At 43.8% G+C, this 25602-nt stretch overlaps 1 protein-coding gene across 1 annotated transcript in view; it reads left to right on the forward strand.

Moving 5' to 3' along the window:
* Positions 1 to 25602, forward strand: part of NEK7 (NIMA related kinase 7) — a 227255-nt gene that overhangs the window by 119608 nt on the left and 82045 nt on the right. Inside the window, 2 exon segments of the mRNA XM_029063357.1 lie at positions 13688 to 13750; positions 21568 to 21678. Coding sequence (XP_028919190.1) covers positions 13688 to 13750; positions 21568 to 21678 — 174 coding nt within the window.

The raw sequence follows: 25602 nt of genomic DNA on the forward strand, positions 1-25602 counted from the left end.
ATCCTGCATCCTAAAAAAACCAACCCCCTACCTTAACCCCACAGCTCCCTCCAGTTATCACCCTTACCATTTTTCTCCAAATTTCCTGAGCGGCTTGTTTACACCCACTCTTTTTCCTCCAATTCTCTGATGGAATCCCTCCAATCTGACCTCTACGCCCTTCACTCCACAGAAACACCTCTTTCCTCTCTCTACAGACCTAATTCTTGCCAAATCTGACAGGCTCGACTCTATCCTAATCCTCCTAGACCTCTTAGCTGCATTCGACACTGTAGACCTCCCTCTTCTTGATGAAACTTTATCCAACCTTGGCTTCACTGACACTGTGCTCACCGTCCTTACTAACCATTCCTTCTCAGTTTCTTTTGCTGGTTCCTCTTCTGCCTCCCACCCTCTGAGAGTGGAGGTCCCTCAAGGCTTAGTTTTATTAGTAATAAAAATAATAATAAATGTGGTATTTGTTAAGCACTTACCATGTGTCAGGCACTATACTAAGAGCTGGTGTGGATACAGGTAAATTGGGTTGGACACAGTCCCTGTCCCCCATGGGGCTCATAGTCTCAACCCCCATTTTACAGATGAGCTAACTGAGGCACAGAGAAGTAAAGTGACTTGCCCAAGGTCACACAGCAGACAAGTGGCGAAGCTGGGTTTAGAAACCCATGAACTTTTGACTCCCAGGCCCGTGCTCTTTCTACTACACCATGCTGCTTCTCATCGGTCCCCTTCTCTAGGTCCCCTTCTTTTCTCATTCATTCATTCAATAGTATTTATTGAGCACTTACTATGTGCAGAGCACTGTACTAAGCGCTTGGAATGTATAATTCGGCAACAGAGACAATTCCTGCCCAATAATGGACTCACAGTCTAAACGGGGGATGCAGACAGCAAAGCAAAACAGAACAAAACAAGACAACATCATCAGGATAAATAGAATCATGGAGATATACACCTCATTAACAAAATAAATAGGGTAATAAGTAATTCATACAAATAAGCACAGTGCTGAAGGGAAGGGGAAGAGCAGAGGGTGGGAGTCGGGGGAATGGGGAGGGGAGGAGGAGCAGAGGGAAGGGGGGCTCAGTCTGGGAAGGCCTCCTGGAGGAGGTGAGCTCTCAATAGGGCTTTGAAGAGGGGAAGAGAGTTAGTTTGGCGGAGGTGAGGAGGGAGGGCGTTCGTGAGGAGGGAGGGCGTTCCAGGTCAGCGGGAGGACGTGGGCCAGGGATCGACGGTGGGACAGGCACGAATGGGGAACTGTGAGGAAGTGAACGGCAGAGGAGCGGAGTGTTCGGGGTGGGCAGTACAGAGAGATAAGGGAGGTGAGGTAGGAGGGGGCCAGGGGATGGAGAGCTTTGAAGCCAAGAGTGAGGAGTTTTTGTTTTGTGCGCAGGTTGATAGGCAACCGCTGGAGGTTTTTGAGGAGGGGAGTGACAAGCCCAGAGCATTTCTGTAGGAAGGTGATCCGGGCAGCAGAATGAAGAATAGACTGGAGTGGAGAGAGACAGGAGGAAGAGAGATCAGAGAGGAGGCTAATACAATAATCCAGTGGGGATATTATGCGAGCTTGTACCATCACGATAGCCGTTTGGATGGAGAGGAAAGGGCAGATCTTGGCGATATTGTGAAGGTGAGACCGGCGGATGTTGATGACGATTGGTTGTGTGGGCTGAAACCCACTCCCTTGGAGGACTCATTTGCTCCCATGGCTACAGCTACCATCTCTATGCAGATAATTCCCAAACCCACATCTCCTTTCCTGACTTCTGTCCTTCCCTGTAGTCTTACATTTCCTCCTTCCTTCAGGACAGCTTTACCTGGATATCCTGCTGACACCTCAGACTAAAAATGTGTCCAAAACTGAACTCCTTGTCTCCCCACCCAAATCCTGTCCTCCCTTTGACTTTCCTATCACTGTAGACAACATCACTATCTTCCCTGTCTCACAAACCCATAACCTAGGGGTTGCCCTCATCTCTTCTCTCTCATTTCACCCACATATTCAGTCACCGAATCCTCTCAATTGCACTTTCACGGCATTACTAAAATCTGCCCTTTCATCTCCATCCAAACTGTACTCTGCTGACCCGTGCACTTATCCTACCAGGCCTTGATTACTTCATCTGCCTCTTTGCTGACCTCCTAGCCTCCTTCCTGTCTCTCCCCACTCTAGTCCACACTTCACATTGCTACGCCGATCATTTTGCAACAGAAATGTTCGGTCAGTGTCTCCCCACTCTTCAAGAACTTCCAGTGGCTGTCCATCAACTTCCACATCAAACAGAAGCTCCTGACAATTAGCCTTTAAAGCACTCAATCAACTCACCCCATCCTATCACACCTCACTGATCTCCTACTACAGCAGCGTATAGCACGCTGAGAAGCAGCGTGGCTCAGTGGAAAGAGCACGGGCTTTGGAGTCAGGGGTCATGAGTTCGAATCCCACCTCTGCCACTTGTCAGCTGTGTGACTGTGGGCAAGTCACTTAACTTCTCTGTGCCTCAGTTACCTCATCTGTAAAATGGGGATTAAGACTGTGAGCCCCACGTGGGACAAGCTGATTCCCCTATGTCTACCCCAGCGCTTAGAACAGTGCTCTGCACATAGTAAGCGCTTAACAGATGCCAACATTATTATTACAGCCTGGCCTGCACACTCTGCTCCTTTAGCTCCCGTTCACTCACTGAGCTCTGGTAATAATAAATCATTAATAATTATGGTATTTAAGCACTTGACTATGTGCCAAGCAATATAATAAGCGCTGGGGTAGATACAATAATAATGTTGGTATTTATTAAGCGCTTACTACGTGCAGAGCACTGTTCTAAGCGCTCGGGGAGATACAGGGTAATCAGATTGTCCCACGTGAGACTCACAGTTAATCCCCATTTTACAGACGAGGTCACTGAGGCACAGAGAATTGAAATGACTTGCCCACAGTCACTCAGCCAACAAGTGGCAGAGCCTGAATTCGAACCCATGATCTCTGACTCCCAAGCCCGGGCTCTTTCCACGGAGCCACGCTGCTTCTCTAAGATAATCATATCCCACATTGGGCTCACACTCTAAGTAAGAGGGAGAATAGGAATTGAATTTCCATTTTGCAAATGAGAGGAAAAAAGGCACAGAGAAGTCAAGTGACTTTCCCAAGGTCGCACAGCAGGTAAGTGGTGGACCTGTGATTAGAATCCAGATCCTCTGACTACCAGGCCAGTGCACTTTCCTTTAGGCCATTCTGCCACTTATTGTCTCATCTCTCTTGCCACTGACCCCTTTCCCACATCCTTACCCTAGCCTAGAACTCCCTCCCTCTCCAAAAATGCCAAACCATCCCGCCCCACCTTCAAAGCATTATTATGTCACAGCTCCTCCACGGGTCCTCCCCAGGTAAGTCTTCTTTTCCCCACCTCGCTCCCCCTTCTGCATTGTTATATCTGCACTTGGATCTGTGGGCATTTGATATTTGCTTCTCCCGTTCACCCATAGGCCTGGGAATCAGAAGGACCTGCGTTCTCTGCCACTTGTGTGCCCTTGGGCGAATCACTTTGCTTCTGTGTGTCTCAGTTACCTTATCTGTAAAATGGGGATTAAGATTGTGAGCCCCAAGTGGGTCAGGACTTCGTCCAACCCAAACTTGTATCTACCCCGGGGTTTAGTACAGTACCTAGTGCATAGTAAATGCTTAAAAATATCATAACCCCCTATCCAAAAACTTTCTAACATATTTTTAAATGATATTTTATAAATTACTTATGTATATTAATGTCCCTCTTCCCCTCTAGACTGTAAACTACTACTCATGGGCAGGGAACATGTTGGTTATATTGCTGTCTGCTGTTTGCTCTGCGCACAAGAAGTGCTTGAGAAATGCAATTGAATGAATGAATAAATGAATATTGTAGTTTCCCAAGCACGTAGGACAGTGCTCTGCACATAGTAAGCCCTCAATAAATACCATTGATTGAGTTGAGCCGATTATTTTGTATCTACCCCAGAGCTTAGCCAACCCTACAATCGCTATCTTTTTGCATCAAGTGCAACGTGTTGACCAAATAATTCACATTTATTAGTTTCTTGTTAAATTACTCTTGTTTACCATAATGGTTTTGGGGAGAACATTTGAACTTCTAAGAAATAAAATCATTCTTACTGGAGTTCTTTAAACTGTAAATGTTCCTTATGCCAGATATTAATAGGTGAATCTTATTTGACAATAAATAAAAGAAGTCTGAAACTAAGGAAAAATAGTTATATTGTCCATGATATATATTTGCACTTGAGCCTCCAAGATCTGCATGTTTTCACATGTGAAGAGAAGGAATTTATGGAGGATATTTTCATATGACTCATTAATGTGCTCATAAACTATGAAGCCAAGTGTTTAGTCATTTTTTTCACTGTTTATAATAATTACCAAAATCATGCAGCAGCTTTTATCAGCTTCATCATTTAATCCTTTCTGACTCTCTTGAAACTACCTATTGTTATTCAAGCATCTGAAAATTAGGCAACCCTTTGTAATGCTAAGCCATAAATGACATATGAGTAGCAAGAGAAACTTGAGACCAATTTAGTCAATTGATGTAAACCTGCTTTATATTATGGCAACAAATTGCTGCATGCTTTTGGCAAAAGTTTATTTTTTAATTTTTTGGCTCTGCTCAATGCTAGTTGGGCAAGTAACTTAACTTCTCCATATCCCAGTTATCTCGTTTGTAAAATGGGGAGTAAGCCAGTGAGCCCTACGTGGGATGGGGACTGTGTCCAACCCAATCATCTGATATCTATCCTAGCGCTTAGAACAGTGCCTAGCACATAGTAAGTGCTTAACAAATGTCATTATGATGATGATGATGATGATTATTAATCAGTTTTATGCAGTTCAAGGTGCAGACTAAATTCAAATTTATTTTAAGGCTTAAAATCTTGAGAAGCACCATGGTCTAGTAGAAAGAGCACGGGCCTGAGAGTCAGAAAACCTACGTTCTAATCCAGTCTCTGCTGCTTGTCTGCTGTGTGACCTTGGGCAAGTCACTTCACTTCTCTGTGCCTCAGTGCCCTCATCCACAAAATAATAGTAATAATAATAATGTTGGTATTTGTTAAGCGCTTGCTATGTGCAGAACACTGTTCTAAGCGCTGGGGTAATAATAATAATAATAATGTTGGTATTTCTTAAGCGCTTACTATGTGCCGAGCACTGTTCTAAGCGCTGGGGTAGACACAGGGGAATCAGGTTGTCCCATGTGGGGCTCACAGTCTTAATCCCCATTTTACAGATGAGGTAACTGAGGCACAGAGAAGTTAAGTGACTTGCCCACAGTCACACAGCTGACAAGTGGCAGAGCTGGGATTCGAACTCATGACCTCTGACTCCCATAGACACAAGGGAATCAGGTTGTCCCACGTGGGGCTCACAGTCTTCATCCCCATTTTACAGATGAGGTAACTGAGGCACAGAGAAGTGAAGTGACTTGCCCACAGTCACACAGCTGACAAGGTGCAGAGATGGGATTCGAACCCATGACCTCTGACTCCCAAGCCCGGGCTCTTTCCACTGAGCCACGCTGCTTCTCTAAAATGAAGATTCATGAACTGTTTTTTCTTCCTACTTAGACTGTGAACCTCATGTGTGAGCTGATTAGTGTACTTGTATCCCAGTGCTCACTACTGCTTGGCACATAGTAAGCTCTTAACAAGCTTTATTATTACAGTTATTATTAATGATAATATAATAATGATAATAATCATTGTGTTATTTGTTAAGCGCTTACCGTATGCCAGGTTCTGTACTAAGCGCTGGGGTGGATCCAAGCAAATGTGGTTGGTCACAGCCCCCGTCCCACATGGGGTTTATAGCCTCAATCCTCATTTTACAGAGGAGGTAACTGAGTCACAGAGAAGTGAAGTGACTTGCCCAAGGTCACACAGCAGATGAGTGGCAGAGCCAGGATTAAAACCCGTGACCTTCTGATTCTCATGCTCTATCTCCCAGGTCATGCAGCTTATTTTCATCTTCTATAAACTCAGTGTGTATTTTACATTTATCTGTAATAGCATAAGAGTTCAGACTATTTATCAGTCTTATCGTAGATTTACCATGTAATGCGTATTTCTTTTCGGATTTCTGGTTCCGACTCAGTGTTAAGTGAAGATCATCCGCCGCTAAGCAAGCCATGGGAACAGCGCCATTGTGGATAATGAACACACCCGATATTTTAAAGTCAGAAGGGTGGATATTCTCAAGTCAGGAGTGTATAAGTGAGCAATGCCTGTCACACTTATCCTTTTTAAGTCTTAATTGACCTTGGGTTTAGCTTGCTATCTTTAGCTGAAGATGTGAGATATGTTACTACATTTCCAAACAGGAGATGCATATTACAAAAGAAAACCTCACTCAATCAACTAATCAGTAGTGTTTACTGAGCACTTACTGTGCATGGAGCACTTGGGAGGATGTAACAGAGATAAGAGACATGTTCCCTGCCCTCAACAAGCTTACAGTCTAGAGCGGAGTCTTGAGATTTGATTGGTAATAACTATTATTTATCCTTGGACCTCCACTTGTAGGGACTTGCACAGTCCTTGTTTAACTTCGAACTTGCACAGCCTCCGTTAAAGCCTCCAGGAGGCCTTCCCAGACTAAGCCCCCCTTTTCCTCAGCTCCCCCTTCCCTCCCCATCGCCCCAACTTGCCCCCTTTGCTCTACTCACCCTCCCCCCTCTACAGCACTTGTGTATATATGTACATATCCATAATTCTATTTTTTTATATTAGTGTCTCTTTACTTGTTCTGATATGTATATAGGTCTACAATTCGATTTATGTTGATGCTATTGATGCCTGTTTCCTTGTTTTGTGTCTGTCTCCCCCCTTCTAGGCCTTGTGTGCAGGGATTGTCTCTCTTTGTTGCTAAATTGTACTTTCCAAGCACTTAGTACAGTGCTCTGCACACAGTAAGCGCTCAATAAATACGATCGAATGAATGAATGAATAAATGTTTCTTCTATTTTCTATATGCTTTAGCTTTCAGGGTCATGGCCCTGAAGTGCCTTGATTAATTTTGAAATTCAGGCAACACTTAATGTTAATCAATAATTAATTATTAATTAATTATTAATGTCTAGACTGTAAGCTTGTTGTGCGCAGTGCATGTGTTTATTATATTGTTGTGTTGTACTCTCCCAAGTGCTTAGTACAGCACTGTTGACCATCCCCTCCTCCTCCACACCTTATCTCACCTTGGCTTCACGGACTCCGTCCTCTCCCGGTTCTCCTCTTATCTCTCTGGCCGGTCATTCTCGGTCTCCTTCGCGGGCTCCTCCTCCCCCTCACATCCTCTAAGTGTTGGGGTTCCTCAAGGGTCAGTTCTTGGCCCTCTTCTGTTCTCCATCTACACTCACTCCCTTGGCGAACTCATCAGCTCTCACGGCTTCAACTATCATCTCTACGCAGATGACACACAGATCTATATCTCCGCCCCTGTCCTCTCCCCGTCCCTTCAGGCTCGTATCTCCTCCCGCCTCCGGGACGTCTCCACCTGGATGTCTGCCCGCCACCTAAAACTCAACATGTCCACAACTGAGCTCCTCATTTTCCCTCCCAAGCCCTGTCCTCTTCCTGACTTCCCTATCACAGTGAATGACACGAACATCCTTCCCGTCTCTCAAGGCCGCAACCTCGGTGTCATCTTTGACTCGGCTCTCTCGTTCACCCCACACACCCGATCCGTCACCAACACCTGCCGGTCTCACCTTTATAATATCGCCAAGATCCACCCTTTCCTCTCCACCCAAATGGCTATCCTACTGCTACCGGCTCTCGTAATATCCCGGCTGGATTACTGTGTCAGCCTTCTCTCTGATCTCCCTTCCTCCCGTCTCTCCCTGCTCCAGTCTATTCTTCATTCCACTGCCTGGCTCATCTTCCTGCAGAAACGCTGTGGGCATGTCACTCTCCTTGTTAAAACCTTCCAGTGGTTGCCTATCAACCTCCGCACGAAACAAAAACTTCACTCTAGGCTTCAAGGCTCTCCATCCCCTTGCCCCTTTCTACCTCTCCTCCCTTCTCTCTTTCCACCGTCCACCCCGCACGCTCTGCTCCTCTGCCGCCCACCTCCTCACCGTCCCCCGTTCTCACCTGTCGCGCCATCGACCCCTGGGCCACATCCTCCCGCGGTCCTGGAACGCCCTCCCTCCTCACCTCCGCCAAACTCATTCTCTTCCCCTCTTCAAAACCCCACTTAGAGCTTACCTCCTCCAAGAGGCCTTCCCAGACTGAGTTTCCCCTTTTCCCTCTGCTCCCTCTGCTCCCCCGTACCCCCTCCTTCACCTCCCCTCAGCTAAGCCCCTTTCCCCCCGCCTTCCCTCTGCTCCTCCCCCTCTTCCTTCCCCTTCCCTCAGCACTGTGCTCATCCGCTCATTTGTATCTATTTTTTATTACCCTATTTATTGTTTTAATGAGATGTTCATCCCCTTGATTCTATTTATTGCTATTGTTTTTGTCCGTCTGTCTTCCCCAGTTAGACTGTAAGCCCGTCAATGGGCAGGACTGTCTCTATCTGTTGCCGATTTGTACATTCCAAGCGGCAGGGACTGTCTCTATCTGTTGCCGACTTGTTCATTCCAAGCGCTTAGTACAGTGCTCTGTACATAGTAAGCGCTCAATAAATACTATTGAATGAATGAATGCTCTGCACATAGTAAGTGCTCAATAAATACTATTGAATGAATGAATGAATGCTCTGCACCCAGTAATCGCCCCATAAATAAGACCGATGGATGGATCAAAGCTTGTTTTTCATTGCCTTCAGAAGTGTAAAATTTGTCAAAAAGCTCTCTGGATGGCAGTTAGAGAGCCGTAACTGAAAATTTCTCAGTTTTCAGGTATGGAATAGGCTAAAGACCCTAAGCTGCAAAGCTGGATCTAACAGAATGGTATCTGGGAGTTGTTGTGAATATCTGCTTTTGGAAGTGACCCAACTCCCATATAACTCAAAAATCCAGATGGCTGATAAGTACTGCTTTTACTTGCTTATGAAAGAAACCAGACAGCTTTAGGCCATTAATCTGTGATTGCAAATGACAATCTAAAACTTCACCCTTTTTTTTTGCCTCTACATGTTGTTGAGAGGAAGGGAAAGATAAGGTTGCTCTGTGCTTCCAAACAAGGGCTTTGCAGAAATGATTGTTCATGGGGTTTTTTTGCTCTATTTGTGATGAAAAAAAATGTGTGAACTTATTTTTTCCTTTCTACTTATGATATCTGTCCTTGATATTATTTAAATATTAGAAATCACTTATGATTAAATGCGGATAATAGCGTTCGAACGCTCTGTTTAAATCATCAAAGACAGTACATTTTGTCATAGCAACAGTTTTGATTTTGAGAATGGTGGTATACTACTCACCATCTTCATACCCTATTTTAACCAGAGAATTGGTTTCTTTCCAGTACAGCTCGGTAAAAATCTGATTTAAAGTTATTTCCCGAGTGTTTTATCGGGTCACTGTATTGGATGTCATCCATCACAGTCCTTCTCCATATTCCTATTCTCCTCTAAAATAGAATTGTCAGTCATTTGGGGATTACTTCATGCGGGTGTCCCGTTCATCTCTAAATTTGTAACTATCATCCTTTTAGTATCTGGAATCAGATTATCCTATTTTTATCTCCTCTTTCCTACCACCTCATGACAGTCGTAGTTTTATGAAATAATCTTTAAATGCTTCGGAAATTCCCCACCTGGGTAATTTAAAACATTAAGATCACCAGCAGATTTTTTGAGTTCCTAGGACTTTGATATTGACATTGATGGTTAAGTGGGAATCTTTAAGGGAATCGTAAAAACTCTCTCTCCTGGATGGTTTAGTTATTCAACATGCCTGGAGGCAGGAGATTGAAAGAGATTATCTCTAGAGGTCTTTTCCATTTTTGTGATCCTGTTAACATGCCCTTAACTAGCCAGACTTTTCCTTTTTGCCATTTGGCCTCTTGTTTTTTGTCCTTTTTTATTTTACACGTAAATGTTCATGTTAGGTATGCCACCTCCTTTTCCCCCTCTTATCACTGAATCAGAGAATCTAGGAAGGGATGGAAAGAAATTTAAGCGCTCCCTAGCCCATTCTCCTGTCCTCTGAACATCTGCCTAAACATTCCAATTAATGTCACCTCTTTTTTCCCCTTCCTATCATCATGGGGATGGGAAGAACTTTAAGAGTTCTCTCGCCCATTCTCCTGCTCTCGTAACATCTGCCATAACATTCCAAATAGATGAGAATCGGCTGTATTAATGCAGCAAGAATTCTGGTTAATAATAATAATAATAATAACGTTGGTATTGGTTAAGCGCTTACTGTGTGCAGAGCATTGTTCTAAGCGCTGGGGTAGACACAGGGGAATCAGGTCGTCGCACGTGAGGCTCATAGTCTTAATCTCCATTTTACAGATGAGGTAACTGAGGCACAGGGAAGTTAAGTGGCTTGCCCACAGTCACACAGCTGACAAGTGGCAGAGGCGGAATTCAAACCCATGACCGCTGACTCCCAAGCCCGGGCTCTTGCCACTGAGCCACGCTGTTTCTCAGCCATACTGCTTCTCGTGGATTAAGACTGTGAGCCCCACGTGGGACAACCTGATTACCATGTATCTCCCCCAGTGCTTAGAACAGTGCTTGGCACATAGTAAGTGCTTAAAAATGCCATAATTATTAGGTTTCTGATTATTACGGCCACATCTCCCCTAAGAGGCCTTCCCCGACTGAGCCCTCTTTTCCACAGCAGCTTCTCCCTTCTGGGTCATCTATGCACTTGGAGCTGTGACCTTTGGATATTTGATATCCGCACACCCCCAGCCCCACAGCACTGATGTACATATTTTTTAAATCATCTATAAGTTACTTATTTCTTCTTATTATTGTCTGTCTCCCCCTGTAGACTGTAAACCAAAAGCAACACAGCTTAGTGGATAGAGCACAGGCCTGGGAGTCAGAAGGACCTGGATTCTAATCCCAAAAGAGCCCGGGCTTGGGAGTCAGAGGTCATGGGTTCGAATCCCAACTCTGTCAGCTGTGTGACTTTGGGCAAGTCACTTAACTTCTCTGTGCCTCAGTAACCTCATCTATAAAATGGAGATTAACTGTGAGCCTCACGTGGGACAACCTGATTACCCTGTATCAACCCCAGCACTTAGACCAGGGCTCTGCACAAAGTGCTTAACAAATACCAACAACATTATTATTATTATTATTATTATTATTATTATTATTATTATTATTCAGTTGCCTCATCTGTAAATGTGGATTAAGAGTGTGAGTCCTATTCAATTCAATCGTATTTATTGAGTGCTTACTGTATGCAAAGCACTGTACTAAGTGCTTGGGCGAGTACAAAATAACAAGATACATTCCTGCCCACAGTGTGCTCACAGTCTAGAGGGGAAGATGGACATTAATATAAATAAATAAATAAATTACAGAGAGATGCAGATATATACCTATGTGCTGTAGGGATGGGCGGGAGGATGAATGAAGGGAGCAAATCAAGGCGACGCAGAAAGGAGTGGGAGAAGAGGAGAGGAGGGCTTGGTCAGGGAAAGCTTCTTGAAGAAGATGTGCCTTCAATAAGTCTTTGAAGTTGGGGAGAGCAACGAATAATACCAACCCTATTATTATTATTATTAATCCCCATTTTCCAGATGATGTAACTGAGGCACAGAAAAGTAAAGTGACTCGTCCAAAGTTACATGGCTGACAAGTGGCTGAACCAGGATTAGAACCCACGACCCCTGTCTCCCAAGCCCCTTTTCATTCCACTAAGCCATGCAGAAACTCTTTCTCATACATTAGGATTTTCTGACCTATTAACCCCTTCTACCTTCCTCCCTAATGAGCCAGGGAACAGCTAGGCCAGGATGAGGGCTGACCCAGGCCTGACTGCGGGCATTAAATCTGTCTCTGGCTTGGTTGGAGGTTAATGGAGAGGCCAGCATAACCTTTCCCTTCTCAGGGTCGCACCCGGAGAGTTTCCAGTACTCTACCAGTCCCGACTGTGGGAGGGAGAGTCAAGCAGAGGCCTACCCATTACATTCCCAGCTTGGCCAGTGGCTAGCGAGTGGCAGGCCATCTGCTACAGGTCAAAACTCACCCATACTGGGCAGCAGCGGCATGAGAGAGAGTCGAGGGCGGAGACCCGAGTTCACAGCGCCGAAGGAGGCGATGGTAAACCACTTCCGGATTTTTACCAAGAAAACTCTATGGATCCACTACCAGAACGATTGCAGATGGAGGGCGGGGCGTTTTGGGAGAGATGCGTCCGTGGTGTCGCTGTGGGTCGGAAAAGCCTCACTGGCTAAAGACAAGACAAGCATAACCCTATTTCTCCTCAGGCCTCTTCTCCATCTTCCCCCTGAACTCCTCTTCGCTGACTTTCTCCCGTTGCCCCCCGACAACTACACCTATTGCTGCAGCTTTCCGTTTTCATGCCACCACCCTCTGTATTCATTCATTCCGTTTGTATTTATTGAGCGCTTACTGTGTGCGGAGCACCGTACTAAGCACTTGAGAAAGTACCATATAACAATAAACAGACACATACCCTACCCACAATGAATTTACTGACCACAGTACCCCGAAGGAAGTATATGGGTAACTATAACAGAAGCACAAGACATGTAACCTTGAGAAGCAGCGTGACTTAGTGGAAAGAGCACAGGCTCGGGAGTCAGAGGTCATGGGTTCTAATCCCGGATCTGCCCCTTGTCAGCTGTGTGACCTTTGGCAAGTCACTTCTCTGTGCCTCAGTTACCTCATCTGGAAAATGGGGATTAAGACTGTGAGCCCCACCTGGGACGACCTGATAATATTATATCTTCCCCAGCGCTTAGAACAGTGCTTGGCACATAGTAAGGGTTTAACGAATGCCATCATTATTATTATAATCTTGGCTATAAGGATTTTACACTTTAGGTCTTTCAGATGCCCTGTTCAACCATAGGTGATTTAGGGGTTCTTGTGTGTGCTCTTTCATCCAGAATGTTCTGCTTGTAACGCTTGATGATACATCAGACTATCAAAGAGAGTTTTGTACTGTTTTCAAATAAATGCCACAGTGGGAATGTTTTGGTTTTACATGGTGGCCATTTAAAGCCCGGCTGGGCTATTAAACATTCTTGAAGCAGCATGGTGTAGTGGATACAGCGTGGGTTTGGGACTCAGAAGTTCATGGCTCTGCCATTTTTCTGCTGTGTGACCTTGGGCAAGTCACTTCACTTCTCTGTGCCTCAGTTCCCTACCTGTAAAATGGGGATTAAGACTGTGAGGCCTATGTGGGACAGAGACTGTGTCCCACCCGACTATCTTGTATCTACTCCGGTGCTTAGAACAGTGTCTGGCACATATTAAGTGCTTAACAAATACCATAATTATTATAATTATTATTGAGAAACCTTTGCCTTACTTTTCTCTCCAATTCAGCCCTCTTTAGATGGCAGCAGTTACTCAACTATTTTATTTTTTAAATTCTAGATTGTTTGCCTTCAGGCAAAGTATCAATTAAAGTACTAGTAGAATACGAGTCTACTACTGATTCATTAATTATGTGCAATGTACCGTTCCTCATTTGCATGATCTGTTCACCCTTTTGGAATGTTTTTCTAATCATGAACTTATTCCCCCCCTTCATTCTGTTTGTAGATATTTGATTTAATGGATGCCAAAGCTCGTGCTGACTGCATCAAAGAAATTGATCTCCTTAAGGTAAGCAGTAAGTAAAGGACTATATAATGCAATTTAATGTTAGAATGTTTAAAACAGATTGAGAAACTGTTTTGTCTTTTTATGCAACAAAACCCTTTAAATGCTGTCCTGGTATCCCTTTAGATACCTGTATCATTTTAAATTGACCACTGTTCCATGAACACAGTCTTTGGTAAACACAAGCTATTCTGTTCTTTATTTGAAGAGAACTTTAAGAATTAAGCAGCAGAAATAATTTGGCATGATATTAATACTTAGGGCTTTGTGATAAAACTGAGTCAATATATCTTGTGAAAGGGTGAGTCTGCCCTTAGACTTAGAAAGGGTGAGACTCTAGGTTGCCCAAAGAGACACTGTTTCGTTCATACCTTACCTCTTTGTCTACTTTCTCTCCTATCTCTTCCTACCCAACCTCTCATCTATTTATTTCTGGTAGAGTGAAAGTTGGCTCCACCACTTATCAGTTGTGTGACTTTGGGCAAGTCACTTAACTTCTTTGAGCCTCAGTGAAATGAGGATTAAGACTGTGAGCCCCACATGGGACAACCTGATTATCTTGTATCTACCCTAATGCTTAGAACAGTGCTTGGCACATAGTAAGTGCTTAACAATGTCATTATTATTATTATTAAAGGAGCTTACCTGGATCTTTTGAGTTTTATGGAAGAGAGCCAGACATTGTTTTTTTCCATCTTTGAAGTGATATTTGTTAACACCCCTTGCCCACACCTTCCATCTAATCTTCCCCCCTCCATATATGACAGACCACCACTCTCCACACCTTCAGTGCCTTATTAAAATCACATCTCCTCCAAGAGACCTTTCCCTATTAAGTCCTCTTTTCCCCTACTTCCTTTCCCTCCCACGTTTTCTTTGCACATGGAGGTAAGCTCACTGTGGGCAGGGAATGTGTTTATGTTGTAATGTACTCTTCCAAGTGCTTAGTACAGTGTACTTAGCAGACAGTAAGTGCTCAGTAAATACGATTGACTGTTTAGCATTTGATCTCCTCTTCTCTCTCTGGCCGTTCATCCTCGGTCTCCTTCGCAGGCTCCTCCTCCCCATCCCATCCTCTAAGTGTTGGGGTTCCTCAAGGGTCAGTTCTTGGCCCTCTTCTGTTCTCCATCTAAACTCACTCCCTCGGCGAACTCATCCGCTCTCACGGCTTCAACTATCATCTCTACGCAGATGACACACAGATCTACATCTCTGCCCCATCCTCTCCCCGTCCCTTCAGGCTCGTATCTCCTCCTGCCTCCAGGATGTCTCTACCTGGATGTCTGCCCGCCACCTAAATCTCAACATGTCCAAAACTGAGCTGCTCATCTTCACTCCCAAGACCTGTCCTCTTCCTGACTTCCCTATCACTGTGGACGGTACGACCATCCTTCCCATCTCTCGGGCCCGCAACCTCGGTGTCATCTTTTACTCGGCTCTCTCGTTCACCCCACACATCCGATCCGCCCTTTCCTCTCCACCCAAACGGCTGTCTTACTGTTACGGGCTCTTGTAATATCCGGCTGGATTATTGTGTCAGCCTTCTCTCTGATCTCCGTTCCTCCCGTCGCTCCCAGCTCCAATCTATTCTTCATTCCGCTGCCCGGCTCATCTTCCTGCAGAAACGCTCTGGGCGTGTCACTCCCCTTCTTAAAAACCTCCAGTGGTTGCCTATCAACCTCCGCATGAAATAAAAACTTCTCACCCTAAGCTTCAAGGCTCTCCATCACCTTGCCCCCTCCTACCTCTCCTCCCTTCTCTCTTTCCACCGCCCACCCCGCACGCTCCACTCCTCCGCCGCCCACCTCCTCACCGTCCCTCATTCTCGCCTATCCCGCCGTCGACCCCCGGGCCACGTCTTCCCGCGGTCCTGGAATGCCCTCCCTCCTCACCTCCGCCAAACTCATTCTCTTCCCCTCTTCAAAGCCCTACTGAGAGCTCACCTCCTCCAAGAGGCCTTCCCAAGCTGAGCTTCCCCTTTTCCCTCTGCTCCCTCTGCTCCCCCTCTACCCCCCGCTTCATCTCCCCTCAGCTAAGCCCTCTTTTCCCTCCTTTCCTTCTGCTCCTCTCCCTCACCCCCCACCCCCAGTACTGTGCTCGTCCATTCAACTGTATATATTTTCATTACCCTTTTTATTTTGTTAATGAGATGTACATCACCTTGATTCTATTTATTTGGTATTGTTTTAATGAGATATTCATCCCCTTGATTCTATTTATTGCTATTGCTCTTGTCTGTCCATCTCCCCCGATTAGATTGTAAGCCCGTCAAAGGGCCTGGCAGGGACTTTCTGTCTCTGTTACCGATTTGTGCATTCCAAGCACTTAGTACAGTGCTCTGCACATAGTAAGCGCTCAGTAAATACTATTGAATGAATATTCATCCCACCCTCATTCCCAGTACACTTATCTACATAGCCTTAACTTATTTATTTATATTAATGATTTTCTCTCCCTCTAGAGCTCTTTATGGACAGGGAACATATCTACCAACCCTATTGTATTGTACTCTCCCAAAAGCTTAGTGGGGAGCAGCAGGGCGTAGTGGCTAGAGCACGGGCCTGGACGTCAGAAGGTCATGGGTTCTAATCCCACCTCGGCCACTTGTCTGCCGTGTGGCATTGGGCAAGTCATTTCACTTCCTCTGTGCTTCTTGAATAGGGATTGACAGAGACTGTGTCCAACCCAATTTGCTTGTATCCACACCAGCACTTAGTGCAGTGCCTGGCACATAGTGCTTAACAAATACCATTATTAGTATTATTATTATTTTCAGTAGTACAGTGCTCTGCACACAGTAAGAGCTCCGTAAATACCACTGATTTATATCAAGCATTTATTATTTGTTCAGCATTGGAGTAGATAGATATAAGAGGATTAGATCAAACACAGTCCCTACTGCTTCGTGGCTTACCTTTTCAAGAAGATTGCGGGGGGGAGGTAGTTTACCTCATTTTACAAATGAGTAAACCGAGGCCAAGAGATGTTAAGTGACTTAATGAAACAGCATGGGTTAGTGAAAAGAGTATGGGCCTGGGAGTCAAAGGACTTGGGTTCTAATGCCGACTCCACCACTTGCCTGTTGTGTGACCTTGGACAAGTCATTTCTCTGTCAGTTTCCTCATCTTTAAAATGGAGATTCATTGCCTGTTGTCCCTCTTCCTTCGACTGTAAGCCCCAGATAGGAAGGAGACTGTGTCCGACCGGATTAACTTGTGTCTAGCCCAGAGTTCAGAACGGTAGTTGGCCCATAGCAGAGGCTTAACAAATATAATAATAATAATCATAATACTAATAGTAATAGCTTGCCCCTGGACATATAACAGGCCAATGGCAGGGCCAGAACTCCACCCACCTGGCACCCTTCAATTCACCTGGGCTCGCCTTCATTCATTCATTCAGTCATAGTTATTGAGTGCTTACTCTGTGCAGAGCACTGTACTTAGAAAGTACAAGTACCAATACAAGTAGAGAAGCAGCATGGCTTAGTGGGAAGAGCTCAGGCTTGGGAGTCAGAGGACGTGGGTTCTAATCCCGGCTCTGCCTATAATGAGCTGTGTGACTTTGGACAAGTCACTTAACTTCTCTGTGCCTCAGGTAGCTCATCTATAAAATGGGGATTAAAAGTGTGAGCCCTACATGGGGCAACCTGATTACCCAGTGCTTAGAACAGTGCTTGGCACATAGTAAATACTTAACAAATACCGTCATCATCATTATTATTATTATTATTATTACAATACAGCAATTTAGAGAGACAGTCCCTGCCCACAATGTGCTTACAGTCTAGAAACCATACCATCTCTAACCCACTGCTCAAGTCTTTCTTCCTGCATGGAATGCCTTACCTTCTCCTATGGAAAAATTCTGCCCTCTCATTTAAGTCATCTCATGTGGAGTTTATTTCAGTCAGATGTATTTACTGAACGTTTTCTCTTTTATGAGAATTTTACCAGGGAAGCAGCATGGCATAGTGCGTACAGCACGGGCCTGGGAGTCAGAGAGCCATGGGTTCTAATCTCGGCTCCACCTCTTATCTGCTGTCTGGCCTTGGGTAAGTCACTTCACTTCTCTGTGCCTCACTTATCTCATCTGTAAAATGGGGACTAAGACTTTGAGCCCTATGTGGTAAAAGGACTGTGTTCAACCTGATTTGCTTGTATCCACCCCAGCGCTTATTACAATGCTTGGCACATAGTAAACATTTAACAAATGCCATAATAATAATAATTATCATCATCTTTATTATTGTGCATATTTTTACTTTTTCAAAAAAATTTTGTTTTTTATTGTTCTATAGTTATTACTTTTTATGGTATTTGTTAAGCTCTCACTATATGCCAGACACTCTACTTAATTCCGGGGTAGATATAAGATACTCAGGTTGGGTACAGGGCTGTCCCACGTGGGGCTCATATTCTTTTACAAATGAGGCAACTGAGGCACAGAAAAGTTAGGTGACTTGCTCAGGGTCACAGAGCAGATTGTGACTTTGTGGACAGACATGCATCTGTACGTTGTTATATTGTACTCTCCCGAGTGCCTAGTACAGTGCTTTGCACACAGTATGTGCTCAATAAATTCGATTGAACGAATGAAAGTGGAAGAGCTGGGATTTTCCCTCCTAGGTCTGTTGCCAGTTCCCTTTCCCCCTTTATGCTTAGATTTTGAGCCCCTTCAGGACCAGAGATCTTGTCTCATTCCCAGTCCCGATCTTTGCAGGACACCATGTGCAGGAAAAGTTCAGGGAACAGTGCCATGTTTTCATAGAATTTTCCAAAGCATTTGATACCATCAGTGAATCTGGACCTAGTACAGTGCTCTACACACAGCAGGCTCTCAGAATCGCCTCTTGTTGATGCTGCTGCTGATCATGGTGGAGTGTTAACTGCCTCCCCTCCAGCCACTTACAAAGCCTCTTCTGTCTTGGCTGCTATCCTGACTAGGAAGGCATTCTGAGCTGCACCGGCTGAGGCTAATCATATTGGGAAATCGACTTTCTCCGTCTTTAGCTGGAGAGGAGTCATGTTATGAATGATGTTTACTGCTTGCTGGTTTACGAGGTTGGCAGTAATACGGAATTGCTTGAAATGTAGATCTTTATTTGGGAGAGGAGCGAGAGTGGTAGCTTGAAATCCTCAAGGATGATGAGTGTTGATGTTGAATGGGTCACTCTCGGTAGCCCATTTGCAAATGGGTGATCTGTTGGTATATTCTACCGATGTGGAAGAATATTCACAGATAAAGAAGAAAGTCTGAAATGGAGAACCAGAGTGAATATTGTAGGGAACCAAAGTATTCTGGAAATATTAACTATCACTCGTTCTTAAATTGAATGATATGCCTTGCGATCAATTGTACTTATTAAGCACTTACTGTGTGCAGAGCACTGTACTATGCGGTGGGGAGAGTAGAATATGACAATAATAATTATGGTATTTGTTAAGCTCTTACTAGGTGCCAAGCATTGTTCTAAGCACAGGGGTAGATATAGAGTCATCAGGTTGTCCCACATAGGGTTCACTGTCTTAAACCCTGTTTTACAGATGAGGTCACTGAGGCACAGAGAAGTTAAGTGGCTTGCCCCAGGGTCACATAGCAGGCAAGTGGTGGAGCCGGGATTAGAACCCATGTCCTCTGACTCCCAAGTCCATGCTGTTTCCACTAAGCCACGCTTCTTCTTTTAAAAGCAGAGTTCATTCAGTACTAAGCCCTTGGGGAAGTACAGTATAATAACAGACACATTCCTGCCAACAGCAAGCTCACAGTCTAGAGAGGGGGACAGACATTAATACAAATAGATTCATTCAATTATATTTATAAAGTGTTGACTGTGTGCAGAGCGGTGTACTAAGAGCTTGGAAAGTACAGACAATCCCTGCCCACAGTGGGCTCACAGTCTAGCATAGATAAATAAATAACTAAATTACAGATATATACATATTTGCTGTGGGGATGGGAGGGAGGATGAATGAAGGAACAAGTAAGAGCAGTGCAGAAGGGAGTGGGAGAAGAGGAAAGGAGGGTTTAGTCAGGGAAGGCTTCTTGGAAGAGATGTGCCTTCAATAAGGTTTTGAAGTGGAGGAGGACAATTTTCTTTCTGATATGAGGAGGGAGGGCATTCCAAGCCAGAGGTAGGATGTGGGCGAGAGGTCGGCTGCGAGATAGACAAGATGGAGGTACAGTGAAAAGGTTAGCATTAGAGGAATGAATAGGTGGGCTGAGTTGTAGTAGGAGAGTAGCGAGATGAGGTAGGAGGGAGCAAGATGATTAAGTGCTTTAAAGCCAGTGGTGAGTTGGTAGATATGTTCCCTGCCCTCTAGAAACTTAGAGTCCAGAGGGGAAGACAGACATTAAAATAAATTATGGGTATGTTCATAAGTTCTGTGGGGCTGAGAGTGGGGTGAATAAAGGTTACAAATGCAAATACAAGAGTGATGCAGAAGGGAGAGGGAATAGGGGATATGAGGGCTTAGTCAGGGGCGGCCTCTTGGAGGAGATGTGATTTTAATAAAACCTTGAAGGTGGGGACGGTGATCGTCTGTCAGATATGAAGGGGGAGGGAGTTCCAAGCCAAAGGCAGGATGTGGGTGAGGGGTCAGCGACAAATAGGTAAGATTGGGGTACAGCGACTAAGTTGGTTTTAGAGGAGCGAAATGAGAGTGGTAGGTTGTAGTAGGAAATCAGCAAGAAAAGGTAAGAGGGGCAAGCTTATTTTGTATTTTAGCACTAATGCTAAGGAGTTTCTGTTTGATGTGGAGGTGGATGGGCAACCACTGGTGGTTCTTGAGGATCGGGAAGACTTGGACTGCATATATTTTTCGAAAAATGATCCGGTCAAGAGAGTGAAGTATGGACTGGAGTGGGGAGAGGCCGGGAGGTCAGTGAGGAGGCGGATGCAGTAGTCAAGGTGGGATAGGATACATGATTGGGAGCAGAGGAAAGGGTAGAATTTAGGGATGTGAAGGTTGAATATGTGGGTTAAGTGAGAGAGATGAGTTGAGGATAATGCCAAGGTTATAAACAGGGAGGATGGTGGTTGTTCACCTCTTAGGAATAGTGTTCAAGTGGGACAACAGAGTAGTTTTGTATAGAAGGAAAATAGCTTAGTTTTTTCCATTCACTGGAAATACAGCATCTTTAAACTGCTCTACCTGTTTGTCTGTGGTTGCTTTTGTATAATCTCCTTGAATCAGAATTTATTCATTGGAAAAACCACTAGCGGGAAATTTGGTCTTTTTGTAAACTCCATCAGTTTGTTCAGATGGCTGGATTGTCATGTAATTCTTTGTAGTCTATTAACCTGTCCTGAGAGACTTAATGTGACTTCCAAAAGGGTCTGATTTACTTTTGCAGAATCGTTTTCACACTGGGCGCATTAGTTTCACCTGGTGGCAGAACTATATTCAGCTGAAAGACAGTGATTTGCAGGTGGTTAAAAATTTATCCAGTTGAAATGCATTTTACTAAATATCCAAATTTTCCTAATTTTGATCAGGTTTATAATGTAACGTTTTGGAATAGTTGTTCTAATTTACCTTTTAAAGGTCATCCAGTAGCAAACTGGATTTATAAAACCATGGCTTGATAGCATAATTGGGCACAGTTGGGTGTAGCCATCTACAGTTGACACAAATATTGTATGCAGTTTGGTGAGTCATGGCAAATGTGATTTCAGGTGTAGAGAGTTGGGCAAGCAGAGATGGAGAGTTGGGACACAAAACTTCAAAGGTCTTAACATTCAATTTCTCTTAAATATGAAGTCCTTAATTAAGACTAGAAAGCCTCAATTTTGAAATCATGTTTATTTTCTCTTTCAGCAACTGAATCATCCAAATGTAATTAAATATTATGCTTCATTCATTGAAGATAATGAATTAAACATCGTTTTGGAGTTGGCAGATGCCGGTGACCTGTCTAGAATGATAAAGGTAGGAATTTTATATTCTGAGCTTTCACCTTTTCTTGGTTTCTGGGCAGCATGGAAAGATGTTTGTGACAAATGGTCTATCACTGGTTGTCATTCTAGACTGTGTTTGTTGTGGGCAGGGAATGCATCTGTTATATTGTACTTTCCCAAGAGCTGAGCACAGTGCTTTGCATACATTAAGCTGTCAATAAATACAATTTGAATGAATGAATTAATGGAAGTGGCTTCAAATCATTCGTAGTCCAAAAATGACCGTATATATCGGCTCTGGACCAGACCCGTGGCTTTCTGAATTTGGGGGGCAAATGTCAATTGCTCCTCAAAGATTTTTTCCATGGGATTTCTCCAGAACAGTAGTTTCTTGAGAAAAATCCCTGAGAAACAACTGAAATATAGGAAGGAAAAAAAACCCCACCACCACAAAGGAAATCTATGGCATCTTTGAATTCAGCACTACGTGGGAATGGCAGGGTTTAGGTCATTTGTCTACTGAGTGATGAGATCTGTCACTGATTAATCAATGGTATTTATTGAGCATTTACTGTGTGCAGAGCACTGTGGAAAGTGCTTGGGAGAGTACACTATAACAGAGTTGGTAGACATGCTCCCTGTCCAAACTGAGCATAAGAAAGTTTGTTCTTTGAACTCCAGTTCTTTCACATCATAAATATGTTGTCTGTGGTTTCCAATAATATATTGAAACCTTTTTTCTTAATGGTATTTATTAAGCGCTTACTATGTGCCAGGCACTGTATTTAACATACCATTCCCTTTTCATACACTTTCAAATTCTTAGGTTCTTTTAAAAGATAGTCCTTACAATCCTTACTATTGAATGTGCATTTCCTTTTGAAATCTTATTTCTAATTGTTTCTCCAAATCAGAAATGAGTTTTCCTTCTCACTAAATGTTGAGTGTAGTAGGCATACTAGAGATACGGGACTCAGGACTTACTGTTTTTTCCTCCTAATTGTCTTGTCTAGCAGAATTATTCTAGCATTTAGGGAGTTGGGAATGCACCTTTTTTACTTGCTGATAGGAAGTTACCCTAACTGCAGCGTGGCTCAGTGGAAAGAGCCTGGGCTAGCGAGTCAGAGGTCATGGGTTTGAATTCCGGCTCTGCCACTTGTCAGCTTTGTGACTGTGGGCAAGTCACTTAACTTCTCTGTGTCTCAGTTGCTTCATCTGTAAAATGGGGTTTAAGACTGTGAGCCTCACGTGGGACAACCTGATTACCCTGTATCTACCCCAGCACTTAGAACAGTGCTCTGCACATAGTAAATGCTTAACAAATACCAACATTATTACTATTATTATTAATAAGATGCACCTATTATCCCAGCCCAGTTCCCCAGAAACACCTGGTATTTTGCTTGGGTTTCAGCACCTTTTTTTAATAAAGTAATAACATCTTGCAGACTTCCAGAAGGAAACTCCAAGATCAATGATTTTGGGTCTGAGAAGCAGACTAGAGAATGGGCTTAGTAGTCAGAAGAACCTGTGTTCCAATCCCGGCTCTGCCACTTGTGTGCTGTGTGACCTTGGTCAAGTCACTTAATTCTTTGGGCCTCAGTTACTCTCATCTCTAAAATGATTGCACAGTTGGGAGAGTACATTACAACAGGGTTGGTAGATCACAGTCTCTGTCCACAATGAGTTTACATTCTAGAAGGCAATACAAGACAGAGGTGAGGCACAGATTATCGATTCCTTAATAAATGTAGGTGTGTTCTGGAAAAGTCTGACTGAAAATAAACGAGGTTATGGACAATTTTCATAAAGCTCTGTGTAAATGGAAAGAGTAAGGTGCCCGAGAAATGATTTTCACCCTTCGAAGGATTTTATACACACAATTTTGAGGAATTTTAAAGAAGCAATTTAATATACCATTGAAGGTTTTGAAATTTGATTGAAATGGTGGAATAATAATAATAATAATGGTATTTGTTAAGTGCTTACTATGTGCCAAGCACTGTTCTAAACTCAGGGAGGATATAAGGTAATCAGATTGTCCCACATGGGGCTCACAATCTTAGACGTCATTTTACATATTAGATAACTGAGGCACAGAGAATTAAGCGACCTGCCCAAAGTCACACAGCTGACAAGTGGCGGAGCCAGGATTAGAACCCTTGACCCTCAACTCCTGAGCCCATACTCTTTCCACTGAGCCATACTGCTTCTCTTGGAATCAAAGGGTAGATATTCTGCAGAGCACTTTTTTCCTGAAAGTATTTTTAATTCTGTATCCCCTGCTAGATTGTAAGATCCTTGAGAGCAGGAATCATGTCTCCATACTCTATTCTCTCTCTCATTAACTCAGATCATCTGCGCACAGTAGTTTTTAAATAGATGCTATTGATTCATTTTATGCTATTGATTCATTTTCTTACAAAACAAATGGTTTTCTGGGTTTCTTTTTGCTACCATGGCTCAGTGGAAAGAGCCTGAGCTTGGGAATTACAGGTCATGGGTTCGAATGCCGGCTCCGCCACTTGTCAGCTGTGTGACTGTGGGCAAGTCACTTAACTTCTCTGGGCCTAAATTCCCTTATCTGTAAAATGGGGATTAACTGTGAGCCTCACGTGGGACAACTTGATTACCCTGTATCTACCTCAGCGCTTAGAACAGTGCTCTGCACATAGTAAGCACTTAACAAATACCAGCATTATTACTCCCGGGTATTCTACTATTTTTAGGGATGTTTAAATCATGATGGTGAGCAGTTAAAGTCAAAATGAGTTAAATATGTTTAGGTCATACATGAACTGTATTTACAAGGCAATAGTGGTTTTCAGATGATGTGGGAGCCTCATTTGGTTTATGGCACAAGCAGTGACGGCCAGTCTTTACATAGAACCTTGAACTGTTTTAAAGAAGTATCCGTGTCATCAGAATTTATTGACTGCGTTCTGCCCCGAGTGCAGAGCAGTGTACTAGGTGCTTGAAAACATATATGAGAAGTCAGGGATGTGATCTCTGACATTGAACTTGCACTCTAAAGAGGGAAAGACTAGGTAGAAATGGACAAATATATCATAGTTCAAAGTAGCACAATTGTAAAATAATATTCTTGGAAATAAAAATGATAAACTGGAAACAATGTTGGGGAGGTCGCTGTTGGAGCCAAAAGTAGATATAGCACTTTAATATGGGCATGAGAAGTAGGAGGGCCTAGTGGATAGAGCACAGACCTGGGAGTTGGAAGGACTTGGGTTCTAATTCTGGCTCTGCCTCTTGCCTGCTCTGTGACATTGGGCCAGTCACTTCACTTCTCTGTGCTTCGGTTATCTGTAAAATGGGGTTAAGACTGTGAGCCCCATATGGACAACCTGATTATCTTATATCTATCCCAGCACTTAGAATCGTGCTTGGCACCTTATAAGTGCTTAACAAATACCATAATTATTCTTATTAAGCTTGTTGTGGGCAGGGAATATGTCTTTTTACCATTACAGTGCTCTGTACACAGTAAGCACTCAATAAATACGAATGAATGAATTTGTCCAAAACAGAACTCTTCTTCTCAGCCAAACCCTCCCCTCCCCAGTCTTTCACATTACTATAGAAAACACCACCATCTTCCCTGTCTCATAGAGTGGTATCCTTGGCATTATCTTTGAGTCATCACTCTCATTCTGTCCAAATATTCTATCCGTCACCAAATCCTGTCTGTTCTACCTTCACAACATGTCTAAAATCCACCCTTCCTGTCCATCCAAACTGCTACCGTGCTGATCCGAGCACTTACCCTGTCCCGCTTGACTCCTGCATCGGCCTCCTCATTGACCTTCCTCTCTCTCGTCCCTCCCCACTCTTGTCGTAGCTTCACTCTGCTGCCCACTTGATTTTCCTAAAAACTGTCCAGTCGACATCTCCCCACTCCTCAAGACTCTCCTGGAATTGCCCCTCCACTGCCACATCT

The sequence above is a fragment of the Ornithorhynchus anatinus genome, chromosome 4 (genome assembly GCF_004115215.2).
Source record: "Ornithorhynchus anatinus isolate Pmale09 chromosome 4, mOrnAna1.pri.v4, whole genome shotgun sequence".
Classification (NCBI taxonomy): Eukaryota; Metazoa; Chordata; class Mammalia; order Monotremata; family Ornithorhynchidae; genus Ornithorhynchus; species Ornithorhynchus anatinus.